The sequence below is a fragment of the Cervus elaphus genome, chromosome 28 (genome assembly GCF_910594005.1).
Source record: "Cervus elaphus chromosome 28, mCerEla1.1, whole genome shotgun sequence".
NCBI classification, from domain to species: domain Eukaryota; kingdom Metazoa; phylum Chordata; class Mammalia; order Artiodactyla; family Cervidae; genus Cervus; species Cervus elaphus.
Window position 1 is genome coordinate 16,047,480 of NC_057842.1, and position 16,547 is coordinate 16,064,026.

Genomic DNA, 16,547 nt, shown 5'->3' on the forward strand with positions numbered 1-16,547 from the left:
CAGCCCCTCCTCCGTGCTCACATCCTCTGTCCTCACAGAAACATGCACGGTTCACTACACAGAACTTTCTGGGGCACTTGTGTATACCAGAACCTGGCAGTGGCCAAATGCGAGGAGAAGACTCGGAAAAGGACACCTGCCTCTTGGGTGCTTCCCAAATGACCAAAGACCTGAAGCCTTTGATACTTTGGATTTGGAGAAGTCTTTCTAAACATGTAAAGGGAGAAAGGAGGCCCACTGGGACTCGTTGATATCCATTGGGAAAGGACGTCAGGTCCCTACCTCACAGAAACCACCAAAGATTAGACACATACCAAGAACCAACACTTCAAAGAAAAACTTGACACATTTTAGAACAATTTTTGATGAGTGAATCCTTTTTTTTTAATTTAAACATTGTTGATTTGTAATGAATTTTAGATTCAGGCATACAGCAAAGTGATTCTGTGATTCAGTGTCTCAGGTGCTTCCTTGCAGAAAATTCACTCGCCCTAGGCCACGCCCTCGACTCCAAACAACAACGAATAGACCTCCAAGGTCGGAGCAGCATGTGATGGTGCTTGCGGGTGGTTTTTGACTGAATAATTTATTCTAATAGGCTAGCAGAGGATCTCCAAACCCATCCTGAAACAGGAGTCCTTGCTCCCTTGAATGTGAAACAGGGCTTGGGAAGGGCAGAGGTGTGTCATGACCATTTTGTCTGCAGAGGACAAAGTGGTGCGTCGAGAGGATGCGTGGAAGCACGTCCCAGGACTCTGAGCACACGGACACAGTGACTGGACTCCTAGCCCTGCTCTTGGGGCATCGCACTGTGTCCAGCCCTGACACACGGCGAGCAGCTCCACGTGCTGCTCCTCCTATACACATGCAAAGAAATAATACTCAACAGTGGACAGGAGTGAAAAGTCAGCCCTTGCTAGACAGGGATAAATGTTCGATGCATGTGGCTAAGTGAAAGAATGCAGTCTGAAGAGGCTGAGTACAGTATGACCCCTTTGATGACATTTTTGGAATGGCAAATTTACACAGATGTGAAAAGAGATCCTGGGGTGGGGAATTTGAAGTGATCCTTCAGATGGATTCCTGTTATTCTGCGTTTGTTAAACATATCAATTCATATAGTCCAAGGGGTCAATCATGATCCATTCAAATTTCCTTTTTTAGGTTCTAGGAGTGCACAGAATGGAATTTCAAATACAGAAGAATCAAACTGTATTGGAAATATATGGAAAAACTTCACCATAGGGGATGAGGTAAAGGAGCTGACCTAAATGAATTTTAGAAATAAAGAGACTCTCTAGACTAAAGGTAAAATGGACCATACCTAAGCAGGAGGCGTTGTTGGATGGAGTCCTTTCCAGAGTTGAAAGTGAAAGTCACTCCGTCGTGTCTGACTCTCTGTGGCCCCTGTGACTGTATAGTCCTTGGAGCTCTCTAGTCCAGAACACTGGAGTGGGTAGCCTTTCCCTCCTGCAGGGCCTCTTCCCAACCCAGGGATTGAACCCATGTCTCCCGCATTGCAGGTGCATACTTGACCAGCTGAGCCACAAGGGAAGTGTAGTAGCTGACACTTCTGAAACCACTGTTTATGTCATCTGGAAAGGTCCAATGCACAGATAAATGGCAGATGGTGGAAGCCTGGTTCCTGCCTGTGGGAGTGGCAGTTATAGAAAAGCAAAGGGAAAAAAGAGATATAGAGAAAACCTCCACATCCTGGATCTAGACTTCCTGGGAGGATGGTGTGGGGAGTCGATGACCTGGGGAAATGCACAGATCTTCATACCTGGAGTGCCATGCAGATGGAGTCACCTCACACCCCATCCTTCCACCCACACTAGCTGGAAATGAGGCAGAAGAGAGTTGGGCCCCAGGTTGAGAACCTGGAGGCCCTCCCATGTGGACAGACACAGTAAGATGAAGACAAGAGCAGGAGGGAATACGACCCGATCCCTGTCCAGAGAACTGACGAAAGACCATAGAGTCCTCATTGTCAGGGTCGAGGAGACCTGTTCGACTACACAGGTGCAGAAAAGCTCCCAAGGGTCAAAGGACGAGAGGGCGCCACCCTACAGTCAGTCAGTGACATCAACTCCCCTTAGGCTTCCTTGCTAGAACCTGCCTTGGCTAAGTGATGCACACACATGGCAAGGAATCTGAGAGAAACCAAATACAGACTCAGAACCAGACAGAGCAAGATGGTGGGCCAGAGGAAACCTGAAAGAAACACTGCATGTGAGTGATTTAAGCCACCGCAATGGGGACATCTCTTTCTGAGCGCACAGTTTTGTCTATTCACACAGACGGTCTTTCCACTTAATAAACACTTGACTTGTTTCAATCCTTTCTGCTTCTTTGTGGAAATTCATTTCTACAAAGCCACTCAGCCAGGGCCTTCTCACTGACCACTGGTCTACTGGTTAGGATTCAACTCTTTCACTGCCATTGCCTGACTTCATGCTACTGGAGTCGGTAGCCTTTCCCTACTCCAGGGCATCTTCCCAACCCAGGGATGGCACCCAGGTCTCCCGCATTGCAGGGGGATTCTTTACCAGCTGAGCCACAAGGGAAATGTAGTAGCTAACACAGGGGAAGCGTGAGCTTACTACTTCTGCATGGCATTCCAGCCATGAAGGTCTGTGCATTTCCCCAGGTAGTCAACTCCCCACACCATCCTCCCAGGAAGCATAAAGCTAGGATGTGGAGGGCTTCTCTGTATATCTTATCTCCCTTTCCTTATCCATAACTTCCACTCCCACTCCCACAGTGAGAACCAGGCTCCCACCATCTGCCATTTGTTTGTGCATTGGATCTTTCCAGATTACATACACAGTGGTTTCAGAAGGGTCAGCTACTACACTTCCCTTGTGGCTCAGCTCGTAAAGAATCCGCCTGCAGTGCGGGAGACCTGGGTTCGATCCCTGGGATGGGAAGATCCCCTGGAGAAGGGAAAGGCTACCCACTCCAGTACTCTTGCCTGGAGAACTCCTTGGACTATCCATAGGGTCACAAAGAGACAGACACAACTGAGTGACTTTCACTTTCACACTCTGGACAGAACTCCAGAAAACAAAGCCTACTGCTTAGGTATGGTCCATTTTGCCTTTAGTCTAGAGAGTCTCTTCATTTCTAAAGTTCATTTATGTCAGCACCGTTACCTCATCCCCTATGGTGAAGTTTTTCCATGCATTTCTAATACAGTTTGATTCTGTGGTATTTGGCATTCCATTCTGTGCACTCCGATAGCCTAAAAAAGGAAATTTGAATAGATCATGATTGACCCCTTGGACTATATGAATCGATCTGTTTAGCAAACGCATATTAACAGGAATCCATCTGAAGGATCACTTCAAATTCCCCACCCCAGAATCTCTTTTCACATCTGTGGAGATTTGCCGTTCCAAGAATGTCATTAATGGTGTCATACTGTACTCAGCCTCATCAGACTGCATTCTTTCACTTAGCCACATGCATCGAACATTTATCCCTGTCTTTCAAGGGCTGACTTTTCACTCCTGTCCACTGTTGAGTATTATTCCTTTGCATGCGTATAGGAGGAAACACAATTTCCCTCTGCCCTTTTGGTTCTTGGTTGAGCCCTCCTTCTCCATCATGAAAGCCAAAATATCAGGAGAGAAACAGAAGTTGAATAACATGTATATCTTGCATGTGGGGAAGAGGCCAAGGAAACTGAGTCACTTCCTGCAGTGACCAAAGCCATCAGCGTAAATACCGTCTACAGCTCAAAACATAGCAAAGACCTTGGGGGAAGCGGGGAGGCCAGTTATGGCAGGTTATCATGGAAAGCACAGTAAACAAACATATGATTCTCTGCAGACTTATTCCGGGACCTCTTCACTGAGAAGAGTTCCTTCAGTTGGAACTATCCTATTTCAGGTGCAAAGAGAGACATACCCTTTCAAACAGAGACTTCCCTACTAAACGGAAACGGAACTCACAAAAGGGCAACCTCGGGCTCCCCTGGTCTTCTACCGGTTAAGGAGCTGCCTGCTAATGCATGGGATACGGGTTTGGTTCTCTGTCCAGGCGTATCTCACATGCCTCAGAGGAGCTAAACTCATCCACCACACGCACTGAGCCAGCGCTCTACAGCCTGGGAGTCACAACTGCTAAACACATGCAGCACAACGACTGAAGCCTGGACACCTGCACCCGTGCTCTGCAACAAGAGGAGCCCCACTCACCAGAACTAGAGGAAGCCCTCTCAAAGCAATGAAGCCCTAGCACGGCCAACAATCAATTAATAAATCTTAAAATCAAGAAGGGCAACTTCTACTCAGGTTTTCTCTTTTTTTATTTTATTGAATTAAACACAGCAAACTCACCCGATGTCGGAGACACATCTTAGGATGACATGTTCTGCCCCCAGTGACTTGGATGTAATCCAATTGACCTACACATTCATCTACTGAAGGATATCACGACTTCTTAACATGGATAGCCATTTTGAACAGAACTGCTGTACATAATTGCATCCATGGTTGCATTTTCAGAGCAGTTGCCTGAATGCAGGGAGCCATTCTATGCTCAGCCACCCACAGAAGCCAAGCTGGGAGACTTGAACCAGAATCTCGATGGAAAAAGAGGACCAGAAAGTTGGCTCCTCTTTCATATAAGAGAAGGCGACCTTCCAGTCTTCCTTTCAGCCCCCCAATTGGGGGGTGTGGTCTTGAAAAGGCAGCAAGGGGAGGGTCTTTTCCTATGTCCCAGAGCCTGTTTCTGCCCCATTCCGTGCTAGGTCAGCCCTGTATTGAATCCTTCCTTTGGGAAGTCTCAGTGCACAAACTCCATGTGATACCAGCCCCAGGTGGAAAGGCATGGGGGTCTCGGAGGCCAACAGATCTGGGCAGGAGATGGGAGAATGACCCCCGCTCGGCAGATGGAAAGACTGGGGAAACCCTGAGGGGCACATGCTTGTCTAGGGCCACGTGACCTAGGAGAAGGAGGAGCCTGGTCTGAAAGCAGCTGTGTCCTCAGAGCTCAGGCCCTGGCGGAACCCAGGCCTCCCCCAAGGCTGAGGGCTGGGCAGTGTGCGTGTCACTGTGCCCGCACGGGGCCTAAGGGTGTGGTTGCACACTCAGAAACACCCAGGTTCCCTTGGGGAGCTCTGTGTGAGGGACCTCAGCAACGAACCCAAGAAATGATGTCACTTCCTGGCAACAGAACTCAACAGAACCCAGAACCCAGGGACCCAGGCACCACTGCGAGAGGAGACCCCAGCCAGATCACTTGCTGCCAAGATGTTCTGCTGTTTGCCCCTGCCCAGAGGCCGGGGCCTCGGGAGGGCTCACAGGCAGAGTGTGTGGGATCGCTGGCGACGCTGGCTCAGGGCCCCCCGAGGAGGCCTCTGGCCCTTTGCCCGAAGGAACAGGAAGGTAACCCGGGAGCCCCAGGCCGGGCCCGGCCACCTCTCCCATCCCACCCGGGCAACCCCGAGTCCTTTCCCTGGGAATGGGGACGGGGGGTTCTCGGGGTGTGTCTGCCTCAAGCAAGCCCAGAAGGATGTGCGGTCAGAAGCCTGTGCACCGGTGGCGTCCCCACCCCAGGGGAGAGCAGGCTGGGCGGGAGGGGGAGAGCCCAGGCAGCGCTGACTGCCCAGGTTGACCTGACGCCCTAAGAGGTGTCTCCTTCCTCCCGGGTGGGTATCTGAGCAGACACACATCTCCGCTGGGACCAGAAATTCAAGTGGGCAGAAGCAGCAGCCATACTGGCCAGGCCCAGCTCGGAAAACACCAAGCAGGCCTGGCTGACGCTTACTGTCATTGCAGAGCTTCCCACCGGATGTGGCCGACGAGGGGGACACGCCGTCCACCTCCTCGAGGGAGGGGTCGGAGCCCCACCCCCCTGCCCGTGAGGCCCAGTGCAGGGTCCAGGTGAGCGTGCCCATGGAGGGGTCAGCCCAAGGGGCAGTGAAGAGCAAGAGGGGAAGGCCTCCCCAGAAACCACCCAGGACACACCGCGGGGCCCAGTCTCGGGCTGCTTCGCGGCTCAGCACACCTGGCTCCGACCCAGAGCCCCGAGCACCCCTCCCTCTGAGGCAGCACGAGGACCTGGAGCCCAGCGCGGCAGAGCACAGAGGTGAGGAGCCCGGGGCTGGGAATCTGAGTGTGTGGGGAGGGGCGCTGAGCTTCACAGGGAGGAGTCCTCCAGAGCTGGGGCTGGGCCTGGAGCAACGGCTGGCCTCACACCATCTTGCAGACTGCAGTCAGAGAAGGCATCCTATGCTGGGTATTCTACTGGAAGTCCTGGGAAGCTTTAGAGCCCAGTTAGGCCCGTGACAAGGGAGACCTCTGGGTAATCTCTTCTTCTCTCCCAGCTCTAGCTCTGACCTTCCAACTCAACCAGGCTCCATTTCCAACACCTGTCCCTACAGAGGTGCTTGCTGCACGTGCAGGACCCAGGGATCCACTGAGGGGACATCGAGACCTGATCCATCCTGCCTCAAAGACACTGGACCAACTGGTTCCTGGCCACCACACTGGGCAGATCGGACCTCTGTGCCTGCAGGACCCCCAGTCCCAGGCACCGATGTCCCTCCCCCTCGGCCCAAACGTCCACCTCCACCTGCACCTGCACCCGCTCGGGCTTTGGCAGGAGAACCCGAGTCAGGGCATGAGTTACCACCTCTGCAGGCAGAGCCTGCCCTGGCTCCTGCTCAACACCCAGACGCCCACGATGACTGACCAACCGCTGCAGGGACAACGGGCCCCTCTTTTGGACAGAGACCCAGAGCCCGTTCTGGAAACACCAGGTCCAGGGGAGCCGTGGGCTCTGCAGCCGCTATCCCTGTCTGCCCCCCATGGATGCCATCAACTCGCTCCCCACTCAGGGGAGACTGAATTCCCTTCCCTTGAGGGTCTGTTTATTTGGTTTTTCTCTACCTATTTTGTGCTCTTTTACTTGTTCTATGGTGTTCTGTACTTTTCTTGGTTCAGTTTGAAAGAATAAAATTATTCATTTATTTAATAATAACAATGTCATAGTAACAATTATTGTTGTTTAATAATTGTTATTGTTGTTAACAATTATCGTTGTCTAATAATAACAATTATTGAAAACGGCTGCAATCTGGGGACAATGAGGACCGACAAAGCGCTGTGTAACCATGGCCACCTTGTAGTTTCAGACCCTTTGAAGATTTCCGCCTCACCTCCCAGCAAACCCTGTATTCACGGCAAGCACTCCCTGTTCTTCCGTCTCCCTGACCACGAACAAACTTGAAACCTTTTCTCTTCATTTCTCCGTATATTCTGGGTGTCCCCATCAATGACTATCAGTGAAACAATGAGGTCCTTTTGTTCTGACTCCCCACATTTTCAAGGCTACGTTTGAGAATTCTTGTTTTGATTTTATTTGAAGTACCTTTGAGTATCTGAAAGGATGGTGTAGGTACTTTCAAGATATCATGGGCCAGATGAAGTCCTTTAGGCAAATGCCGTCATATTCCCCAGGCAGTCATTGCTGTTGTTAAGAATGACATCTCAGCCAGAACGCGAATGCTGAACTTTTCCTGTAGCACAAACAAAGTCACATAATCAGCCAAGAAAGAGAGCTGGATAAACAAACAACCCCAACAACTAGGAAGCCATTCCTCAGGAGACAAGGTTAGAGAATGACCTAACATCCTGGTGACCCAAAAACCCTCTAGAAAATTCATGTTCTGGAAAGAAGAGAACACATGGGAAGAACGAAGGAGAGGCAATGCACATGGCCAGTCTAGCTTAGAGATGGCCTGACCGCTCCAATGGAGACGCACCACTGGAAACCCTTTGCAGACAGCAGTGATGGTCATCACCATGGTAACTGTTCCGTCTGGTGACAACCTGCCCGGGGCACCAGCCGAGGGAGCAGACCTGCTTCTCGTCCTCTGGCCCCACACCACCCCCTCGTGAAGGCGGCTCAGGTGCCATCCTGTCCCGCCTGCCTGTCTGACTCATCCATGGGCTCTCACCACCTCCAGGGCAGGCCTCCACTTTCTCCTCTCTCTGCACCGTGAACCTGCACACAGTGGGCCTTCAGAACCTCAGGAGACTCGAGCCATTCCCACTATAGCCAGGACTCTCCCCAGGCATTCAAACGCCTGTGGAGTCACTTTGGCGCAAGCACAGGTTCCAGAACCCTGGAGGCTACGAAACCCTCTCCACTGTGAAGAGTCAGGCCCCTTTGTACAGAGCTTCTGAGTTGTCAGATCTGAGCTGTTGTTTCATTGTCAGCTCTGTCCGTCCGGTGGCAGCCAGGCGGGCCATGCTGCAGACAAAGGAGCTCACAAGCTGAGTTTCAAGGGAGCTATGGCAAGGACAGTGAGGGATACAAACTGAGTGAGGGGCCCCACAACATGTGGAAAAGGCCTGTGGTGTGCAAGTGGGGACTAGGGCCCCCAAGGTCCACAGAAAGAGAGGCACTCGGGAGCAAAGGCCGTTGGCTTCTCCTCTAGCAGCTCCACATGGCAGCCCGTGAACAGGAGTCAGCAAAGGTGGTCACGAGAGAGTGACTCTGTCACTTCCTCAGAAATCGAGAGAAAGGTGTCAGTGTCAGTGGGAATCTGGAGGGTGTGGTGGGGTGGATGAAGCCAGGTGCCCTTCCTCCCTTCAGCGCAAACTGCTTTTGGAAATCTCAAAGCTACCACATGGCAGTTACCAAGTCAGGCCCCAACAGTGTCCAGTATGGGCTGATGCCTTAGCCCCTGACACACGGACAACCCACACCAGTGGCTTCCCTGCGTTCAAACGGCAGGATCCGGGGCTTCTGTCTGGGTGCACACCTCCTTGCTGGAGCCACGTCACCCCCTTCTCTGAGCAGCAGTCTCATGCTCTAGAATGAGGACATGGACTGCTCCCTTAGCAGGTTTCTATCTCACTGCTGTGAAGACTACTTCGGGTTATCCTAGAATTAATATCTGACCCGAAGAGATATCACCTCATCCAGATTCAACTGGAGTCTCCCAGCGGCATCTGGCATTTCTTCCTGAAGCCAGCCAAAACCCACACAGTTGCATTTCCATGTCTCCACTTAGCCAGCTGAATAGAAAACCCAGCGAGGTTCAAACAAGCTGACAGACAAGCAGAAGAGGACTCACGAGCAGACGGTTTCCCCTCAGGTCTCAGGAGGAGCTGCGGGTCCACACCGGGAACGGGCGCTCTCAACCCCTGGGCTCAGCAGCGCCCTCATCCTCAGGCTGGCGGCTCTGCCCTGACGGGAGCTGGAAGGCCACCAACCGCCCCAGGCCGACCTCACTCCCCTTCCACTGCTGGAGCCTGACGACAGCCAGCCGCACCCCTTCCGGCAGAACCAGAGCCCCTCTGCCCCTTGATGCCAGGGTCAAGCCTGGCCCTGGGTCCTGATTGCTCACTGCCCTAGTCCTGAGCCAATCACGGTGGCCAGGGAGGACGGAACACACCCACTGGCCAGGTCCGGGTCATGTCACCTTCCCTAGGGCACGTGGGAGCTGCTCGCCGTGTGTCAGGGCTGAACACAGTGCGATGCCCCAAGAGCAGGACTAGGAGTCCAGTCACTGTGTCCGTGTGCTCAGAGTCCTGGGACGTGCTTCCACGCATCCTCTCGATGCACCACTTTGTCCTCTGCAGACAAAATGGTCATGACACACCTCTGCCCTTCCCAAGCCCTGTTTCACATTCAAGGGAGCAAGGACTCCTGTTTCAGGATGGGTTTGGAGATCCTCTGCTAGCCTATTAGAATAAATTATTCAGTCAAAAACCACCCGCTAGCACCATCACATGCTGCTCTGACCTTGGAGGTCTATTCGTTGTTGTTTTGAGTCGAGGGCGTGGCCCAGGGCGAGTGAATTTTCTGCAAGGAAGCGCCTGAGACACTGAATCACAGAATCACTTTGCTGTATGCCTGAATCTAAAATTCATTACAAATCAACAATGTTTAAATTAAAAAAAAAGGATTCACTCATCAAAAATTGTTCTAAAATGTGTCAAGTTTTTCTTTGAAGTGTTGGTTCTTGGTATGTGTCTAATCTTTGGTGGTTTCTGTGAGGTAGGGACCTGACGTCCTTTCCCAATGGATATCAACTAGTCCCAGTGGGCCTCCTTTCTCCCTTTACATGTTTAGAAAGACTTCTCCAAATCCAAAGTATCAAAGGCTTCAGGTCTTTGGTCATTTGGGAAGCACCCAAGAGGCAGGTGTCCTTTTCCGAGTCTTCTCCTCGCATTTGGCCACTGCCAGTTTCCGGTATACACAAGTGCCCCAGAAAGTTCTGTGTAGTGAACCGTGCATGTTTCTGTGAGGACAGAGGATGTGAGCACGGAGGAGGGGCTGAGTCCATAGCGACCACTGACCATGCTGAGCAACTCCACCATCAAGTCTGGCTGAGACTTCCAAAGGCAAGTTCTGTGTTTCTTCCTTTGGTGTCCGGCTGCACACAGGAAGGTTGGTGGATTGGGACTTTGGTCTCTGGGATCAGCAGTGGAGTTGAATCTAACCAGCAGATTAGACTCACAGCCTGATTGTCCATTCTGTTTCCACCATGTGGGCTCTCCTGAGCTGGAGTGGAGATATTTCTGACACATTTCTGCTAAAGGCCTGAAAAGCAGTCAATCCTTCTGCTTCCCACCCCCTGCCTTGTCTGTACTTCTGTCATTTTCTAAAAATAGAGTTCATCATCAATGTTGCTAGTCCTTGTGTCATTCTGACAGTCAGGCACCTGCGGATTAATAGACCTAAAGCTCCCGAGAGCTCTTGGCCTGGTGGACACATGGAGAACTCAGGGAGCAGCACCACATCACACTGGAGCCTGGACCAGAGAGAAGGTCCTTGCCAGGAAGAGGCCGGCCCTGCGGTGGGGGTTCCGAGTTATCACTTCTGATCTTTATCCCATGGTTCTTGGTTCAGGCCCCATCTGAGATCTGGAAAGGAGGTGGCCTCCCTCCCTGACCCACGACGACTATCATTTTCGTCCTGGTCCTCAACCAGCCCCATCTGGCTCCCCAGCTCCACACTTGACCCTTGCCCACAAGATGAGGAGAGCCTAGTTCCAGAGAATTTTACACAAGGAGAGGCTGCTGGCGACCCTCCAAACCCCTGGTCTCAATAACCATTTCCTTTTAATTTCACAACCTTGCGACAAGGTTGATTTTGTGTCCATTTTGCAGTTGAAATGGTTGAGCCTCAGATCATTGTGTCATTTGCCCAGGGTCACTCAGCAGGTTAGCAAGTGAGCGGGGATATCAACCCAAAATTCCTACCTCAGAGTCCATTACTCTCCAGGTCTTTCAGCTCCTGGCTTACAATTATTTCAAGGTATTTTATTCTTTTTGATGCATTTATAAATGGGACTGCTTCTTCATCTCTCTCTCGGATGGTTCATATCCTGTTATCTGGATGATTTATTAGTTCTGACAGTTGTTTTCCTGTGGAGTTGTTAGGGTTTCATATCATCAGTTTAGTTCAGTCTCTCAGTTGTGTCTGACTGTTTGCGACCCCATGAATTGCAGCATGCCAGGCCTCCCTGTCCATCACCAACACCGGGAGTCCACCCAAACTCATGTCCATCAAGTCAATGATGTCATCGAAACATCTCATGCTCTGTCGTCCCCCTCTCCTCCTGCCCTCAATCTGTCCCAGCATCAGGGTCTTTTCCAATGAGTCAGCTCTTCACATCAGGTAGACAAAATATTGGAGTTTCAGCTTCAACATCAGTCCTTCCAATGAACACCCAGAACTGTTTTCCTTCAGGATGGATTGGTTGGATCTCGGTACAGTCCAAGGGACCCTCGAGAGCCTTCTTCAAATCCACAGTTCATAAGCATCAATACTTTGGCGCTCAACTTTCTTTATAGTCCAACTTTTACATCCATACATGACCACTGGAAAAACCATCGCCTTGACTAGATGGAACTTTGTTGACAAAGCCATGTCTCTGCTTTTTAATATGCTCTCTAGGTGGGTCATAACTTTCCTTCCAAGGAGTAAGCGTCTTCTAATTTCATGGCTCCAATCACCATCTGCGGTGATTTTGGAGCCCAGAAATATAAAGTCAGCCACTGTTTCCCCTGTCTCCTTCCCCATTATCTGCCAGGAAGTCATGGGACCAGATGCCAAAATCTGAGTGTTCTGGATGTTGAGCATTGAGCCAGCTTTTCCACTCTCCTCTTTCATTTTCATCAAGAGGCTCTTTAGTTCTTCTTCACTTTCTGCCATAAGGGTGGTGTCATCTGCATACCTGAGGTTATTGATATTTCTCCCAGCAATCTGGATTCCAGCTTGTGCTTCCTCCAGCCCAGCGTTTCTCATGATGTCCTCTGCCTATAAGTTAAAGAAGCAGGGTGACCAGATACAGCCTTGACATACTCCTTTTCCTATTTGGAACCGGTCTGTTGTTCCATGGCCATTTCTAACTCTTGCCTTCTGACCTGCATACAGGTTTCTCAAGAGGCAGTTCAGGTGATTTGGTATTCCCATCATTTTCAGAATTGTCCACAGTTTATTGTGATGCACACAGTCAAAGGCCCTGGCACAGTCAACAAAGCAGAAATAAATGTTTTTCTGGAGCTCTCTTGCTCTTTCAATGATCCATCGGATGTTGGCAGTTTGATCTCTGGTTCCTCTGCCTTTTCTAAAACCAGCTTGACATATCATGTCATAATGTAATAGTGACAGTTTTCCTCCTTCTGTTCTAATGGGGATGCCTTTTATTTCCTTTTTGTTCCCTAATTGCTCTGGGTAGCACTTACAATACTACGGTGAATAAAATTGGCAAGAGCAAACATCCTTGAACTATTCCTGATCTTTTAGGGAAAACTTTCAGCTTTTTATCACTGAGTCTGATGTAAGCAGTGGTCTTATATAGCCTTTAGGATGTTCCATGTATAAACACTTTATTGAAAGTTGGATTGATATATAGATATTACACTTGATCAAGAGCTTTTTCTGCAACAGTTGAGGTGATCATATGACTTTTATTCTTTATTTTGCTCATATGCTGTATGACATTGATTGATTTGCAGATCATGTCATCCTTGCTTCCCTAGAAATGATTCCATTTGATTATAGTGTATGATTCTTTTAATGTATTCTTGAATTTGGCTTGCTAATATTCTTTTGAGGATTTTTTGCATCCATTTACACCATAGTTGGGCTTCTCCGATGGTTCAGATGTTAGAGAATCTGCCTCCTTTTGGGAGACCCAGGTTTGATCCCTGGGTCAAGAAGGTTCCCTGGAGGAGAGAACAGCCACCCTCTCCAGTATTCTTGCCCAAAGAATTCTTTGGACAGAGGAGCCTGGCAGGATACAGTCCGTGGGTCACAAAGAATCGGACACGACTAAGACTAACACACACGGGTCCCTCTTGACATTTTTACATTGAAAATGTTATTTCAGTATTTCAGTGAACAAGTATAGTCAAAGGAAAAATGTCAAAAGGAAACAAGTCCTTAGAAGCAAATGACCATAAGGCATAACAAATGAAAAAAATATTCCAAGTAATGACTTTTCAGAAGACTTCAGATCCTCAGAGGAATTCTTTTTAAACTGAATTTAAAGTGAAAACTCTATGTTTAAATATAAGCCTATTTTGGTATTATATTCCTATGATGAGATTTAAAATTTTCCAATTTACATAAGATATTAAGGAATAGTGTATAGCTATTAAAATCATATTTTCAAAACCTTTAAGGAATGAATAAGCACTAATATATAGTGGAAAGGTAGTTAGGAATAGAGGATGATCCCATAGAGTTTAGATGATAGTACAGACCAACTGAGTAAGAGTTTTCAAATTTATGTATTTTTAGTTGAGGAATCACTGCTTTCCAGTGTTTAGTTGCTTTCCCTCATACAACAACATGAATCAGTTGCAAGTATATATTCCCTCTTTGGTGAGCCTCCCTCCCACCTCCCACCATCCCACCCTTCTAGGTCATCACAGAGCACTGTGTTGGGCTCCCTATATCCATAGCAACTTCCCACTACCTAGTTATTTTACATAGATAGTGGCTATTATCCCATGCTATTCTCTCAGTTTGTCCCACCCTCTCCTACCCTAGATGGGCAGACAAGTCTTTCCTCTGCATCTGTGTATCTATTTCTGCCTTCCAAAAAAGTTTACCAGTACCATTTTTCAGGATTCCATTTGTATGCATTAAGATATGATATTTGTTTATCTCTTTCAGACTTATTTCAGTCTGTATCAAAGGCTCTAGATTCATCCACTTCAGTTAAATTGTATTTGCTCTTTTTTAGGGCTCAGTCAAATTCCATTGTGTATATGTTCCACAACTTCTTCATCCATGCATCTGTCAATGGACATCTTGGTTGCCTCCATGTCCTGGCTTTGTAAACAGTGCTGCAGTGAGCACTGGAGTACATATGTCTTTTTTTCAATTATGTTTATCTCAGGGTATATATTCAGCAGGGGATTGTTTGGTCCTAAGATAGTTTTAGTCCTGGTTTTGAAAGAAACCTCCATAGTGTTCTCCATAGTGGCTGTATCCATTTGTATTCCCTCCAACAATGCAAGAGGCTTCTCTTTCTCCCATTTCCTGTCCAGCATTTGTTGTTTGTAGAAGTTTTGATGATGGCCATTCTGCCTGGTGTGACATGATAGCTCATGTCGTTTTGATTTGCATTTCTTTAATAATGAACAGTGTGGATCAGGAGAAGGAAATGGCAACCCACTCCAGCATTCTTGCCTGGGGAATCCCAGGGACACAGGAGCTTGGTGGCCTGCTATCTATGGGGTCGCACAGAGTCGGACATGAGTGCAATGACTTAGCAGCAGCAGCAGTGTTGATCATCTTCTCATATGCTTGTGGGCCCTCTTGATGTCTTCTTTGAAGAAATGTATGTTTAAGTCTTCTGCTTATTTCTTATTTTGTTGTTTGTTTTTCGGATATTGAACTGTATGCCCTCCCTAGAAACTTTGTTGATTAATCATTTTTCAGTTGCTTCGTTTGCGATTATTTTCCCCCATACTGTGGGTTGTTTTTTCATCTTGTTTATAGTTTTTCTTGCTGCTTAAATACTTTGAAGTTTAGCTAAATGCCATTATTTTTTTGTTTGTTTGTTTGTATTTCTATTACTCTAGGAGGTGGGTCAAAGAGGATCTTGCTTTGCTATATGTCAAAGAGTGTTCTGCCTATGTTTTCCTCTAATGTTTTAACGTTTCTGAACTTACATTCAGGTCTTTAATCAATTTTGCATCTATTTTTGTGTATAGGGCTAAGAAGTGTTCTAATTTCATTCTTCTGCATGTAGCTGTCCAGTTTCCCCAGCACCACTTATTGAAGAGGCTCTCTTTTTTGTCTTTTATCCATTGTATATTCTTGCCTCCTTTGTGAAAGAAAAGGTGCCTATAGATGCATGAGTTTGTCTCTCAGCTTTGTATCTTGTTCCATTGGCTTATCTTTCTTTTCTGTGCCAGTAACATACTGTCTTGATGACTCTAGCTCTGTAGTATAGTCTGAGGTCAGAAAAGTTGAAACCTCTAGTTCTACTTTTCTTTCTCAAGGTTGCTTTGGCCATTAGGGGTCTTGATTTTTCCCATGCAAATTGTAAAATTATATGTTCTAGTTCTTTGAAAAATGTCATTGGTAATTTGACAGGGATGAATGGAATCTGCAGATTGCTTTGGGTATGACAGTCATTTTCACAATATTGTTTCTTCCAGTTCAGGAAGATCATATACCTTTCTGTTTGTGTCATCTTTGATAGCTTTCTTCATACAGCATTTCTGTCTGCATACACATGTTTTGGGTCTTAAGTTAGGTTTATTCCTAGATATTTTATTCTTCTTTTAGTTGTGAATGGTATTGTTTTCTTAACTTCTCTTTCTGATTTTTCATTGGTGTTGTATAGGAATGCGAGGGAATTCTGTGTATGAATTATGTGTCCTGTGCTTCACTAGATTCATTGATTAGCTCTTGTAATTCTGTGTTCTATCTTTAGGGTTTTTCATGTTTAGAAACAGGTCATCTGCAAACAATGAGAGGTTTACTTCTTGTTTTATCATCTGGATTGTTTTTATTACTTTTTCTTGTCTGGTTGCCCTGGCTATGACTTAGAAAACTATATTATATAATAACGGTGAGTGTGGGCACCCTTGTCTGGTTCCTGATCTTAGAGGAAATACTGCCAGGTTTTTACCATCAAGAATAATGTTTTCTGTGAGATTGTCATATATGACTTTTATTATGTTGAGGTAGGCTCTTTCTATGCCCATTTTCTAGAGAGTTGTTTTTTTTCTTCAATCATAAATTTGTGTTGAATTTTGTCAAAAAGATTTTTCTGCATCTTTTGAGTTTATCATATGATTTTTATCTTTCAATGGGTTAATATAATGTATCGTATTTCCTGATTTGCAAATAGGGAAAAATCTTCACACCTGTGGGATAAATTCCACTTGAACTTGGTGTATGATCCTTCCAATGTAGCATTCTGTGTTTTTCTTTTCTTCTGTTTTTTTGTTCAAGATTTTTGCATCTATTTCATCAGGGTTACCATCTTGTTATTTTCTTTTCTGTGAGGTATTCTGTTGACTTTGGTATCATGGTGATGGTGGCCGCAC

At 47.5% G+C, this 16,547-nt stretch overlaps 1 protein-coding gene and 1 long non-coding RNA gene across 2 annotated transcripts in view; one reads left to right on the forward strand and one right to left on the reverse strand.

The window, feature by feature from the left end:
• Positions 1 to 4,949: 4,949 nt before the first annotated feature.
• LOC122685230 (striated muscle preferentially expressed protein kinase-like) lies at positions 4,950 to 6,701 on the forward strand. Its single transcript, XM_043889819.1, has 4 exons — positions 4,950 to 5,393; positions 5,787 to 6,096; positions 6,335 to 6,622; positions 6,685 to 6,701. The coding sequence occupies exons 1-4, from the start codon at positions 5,259 to 5,261 to the stop codon at positions 6,699 to 6,701; spliced, it is 750 nt and encodes a 249-aa protein (XP_043745754.1). The 5' UTR covers positions 4,950 to 5,258.
• A 408-nt stretch (positions 6,702 to 7,109) lies between these two features.
• LOC122685439 overlaps positions 7,110 to 16,547 on the reverse strand; it is a 30,370-nt gene continuing 20,932 nt past the window's right edge. The window contains exon 3 of the long non-coding RNA XR_006338389.1: positions 7,110 to 7,528. This is a non-coding gene — a long non-coding RNA (uncharacterized LOC122685439). The remainder of the gene's footprint in view (positions 7,529 to 16,547) is intronic.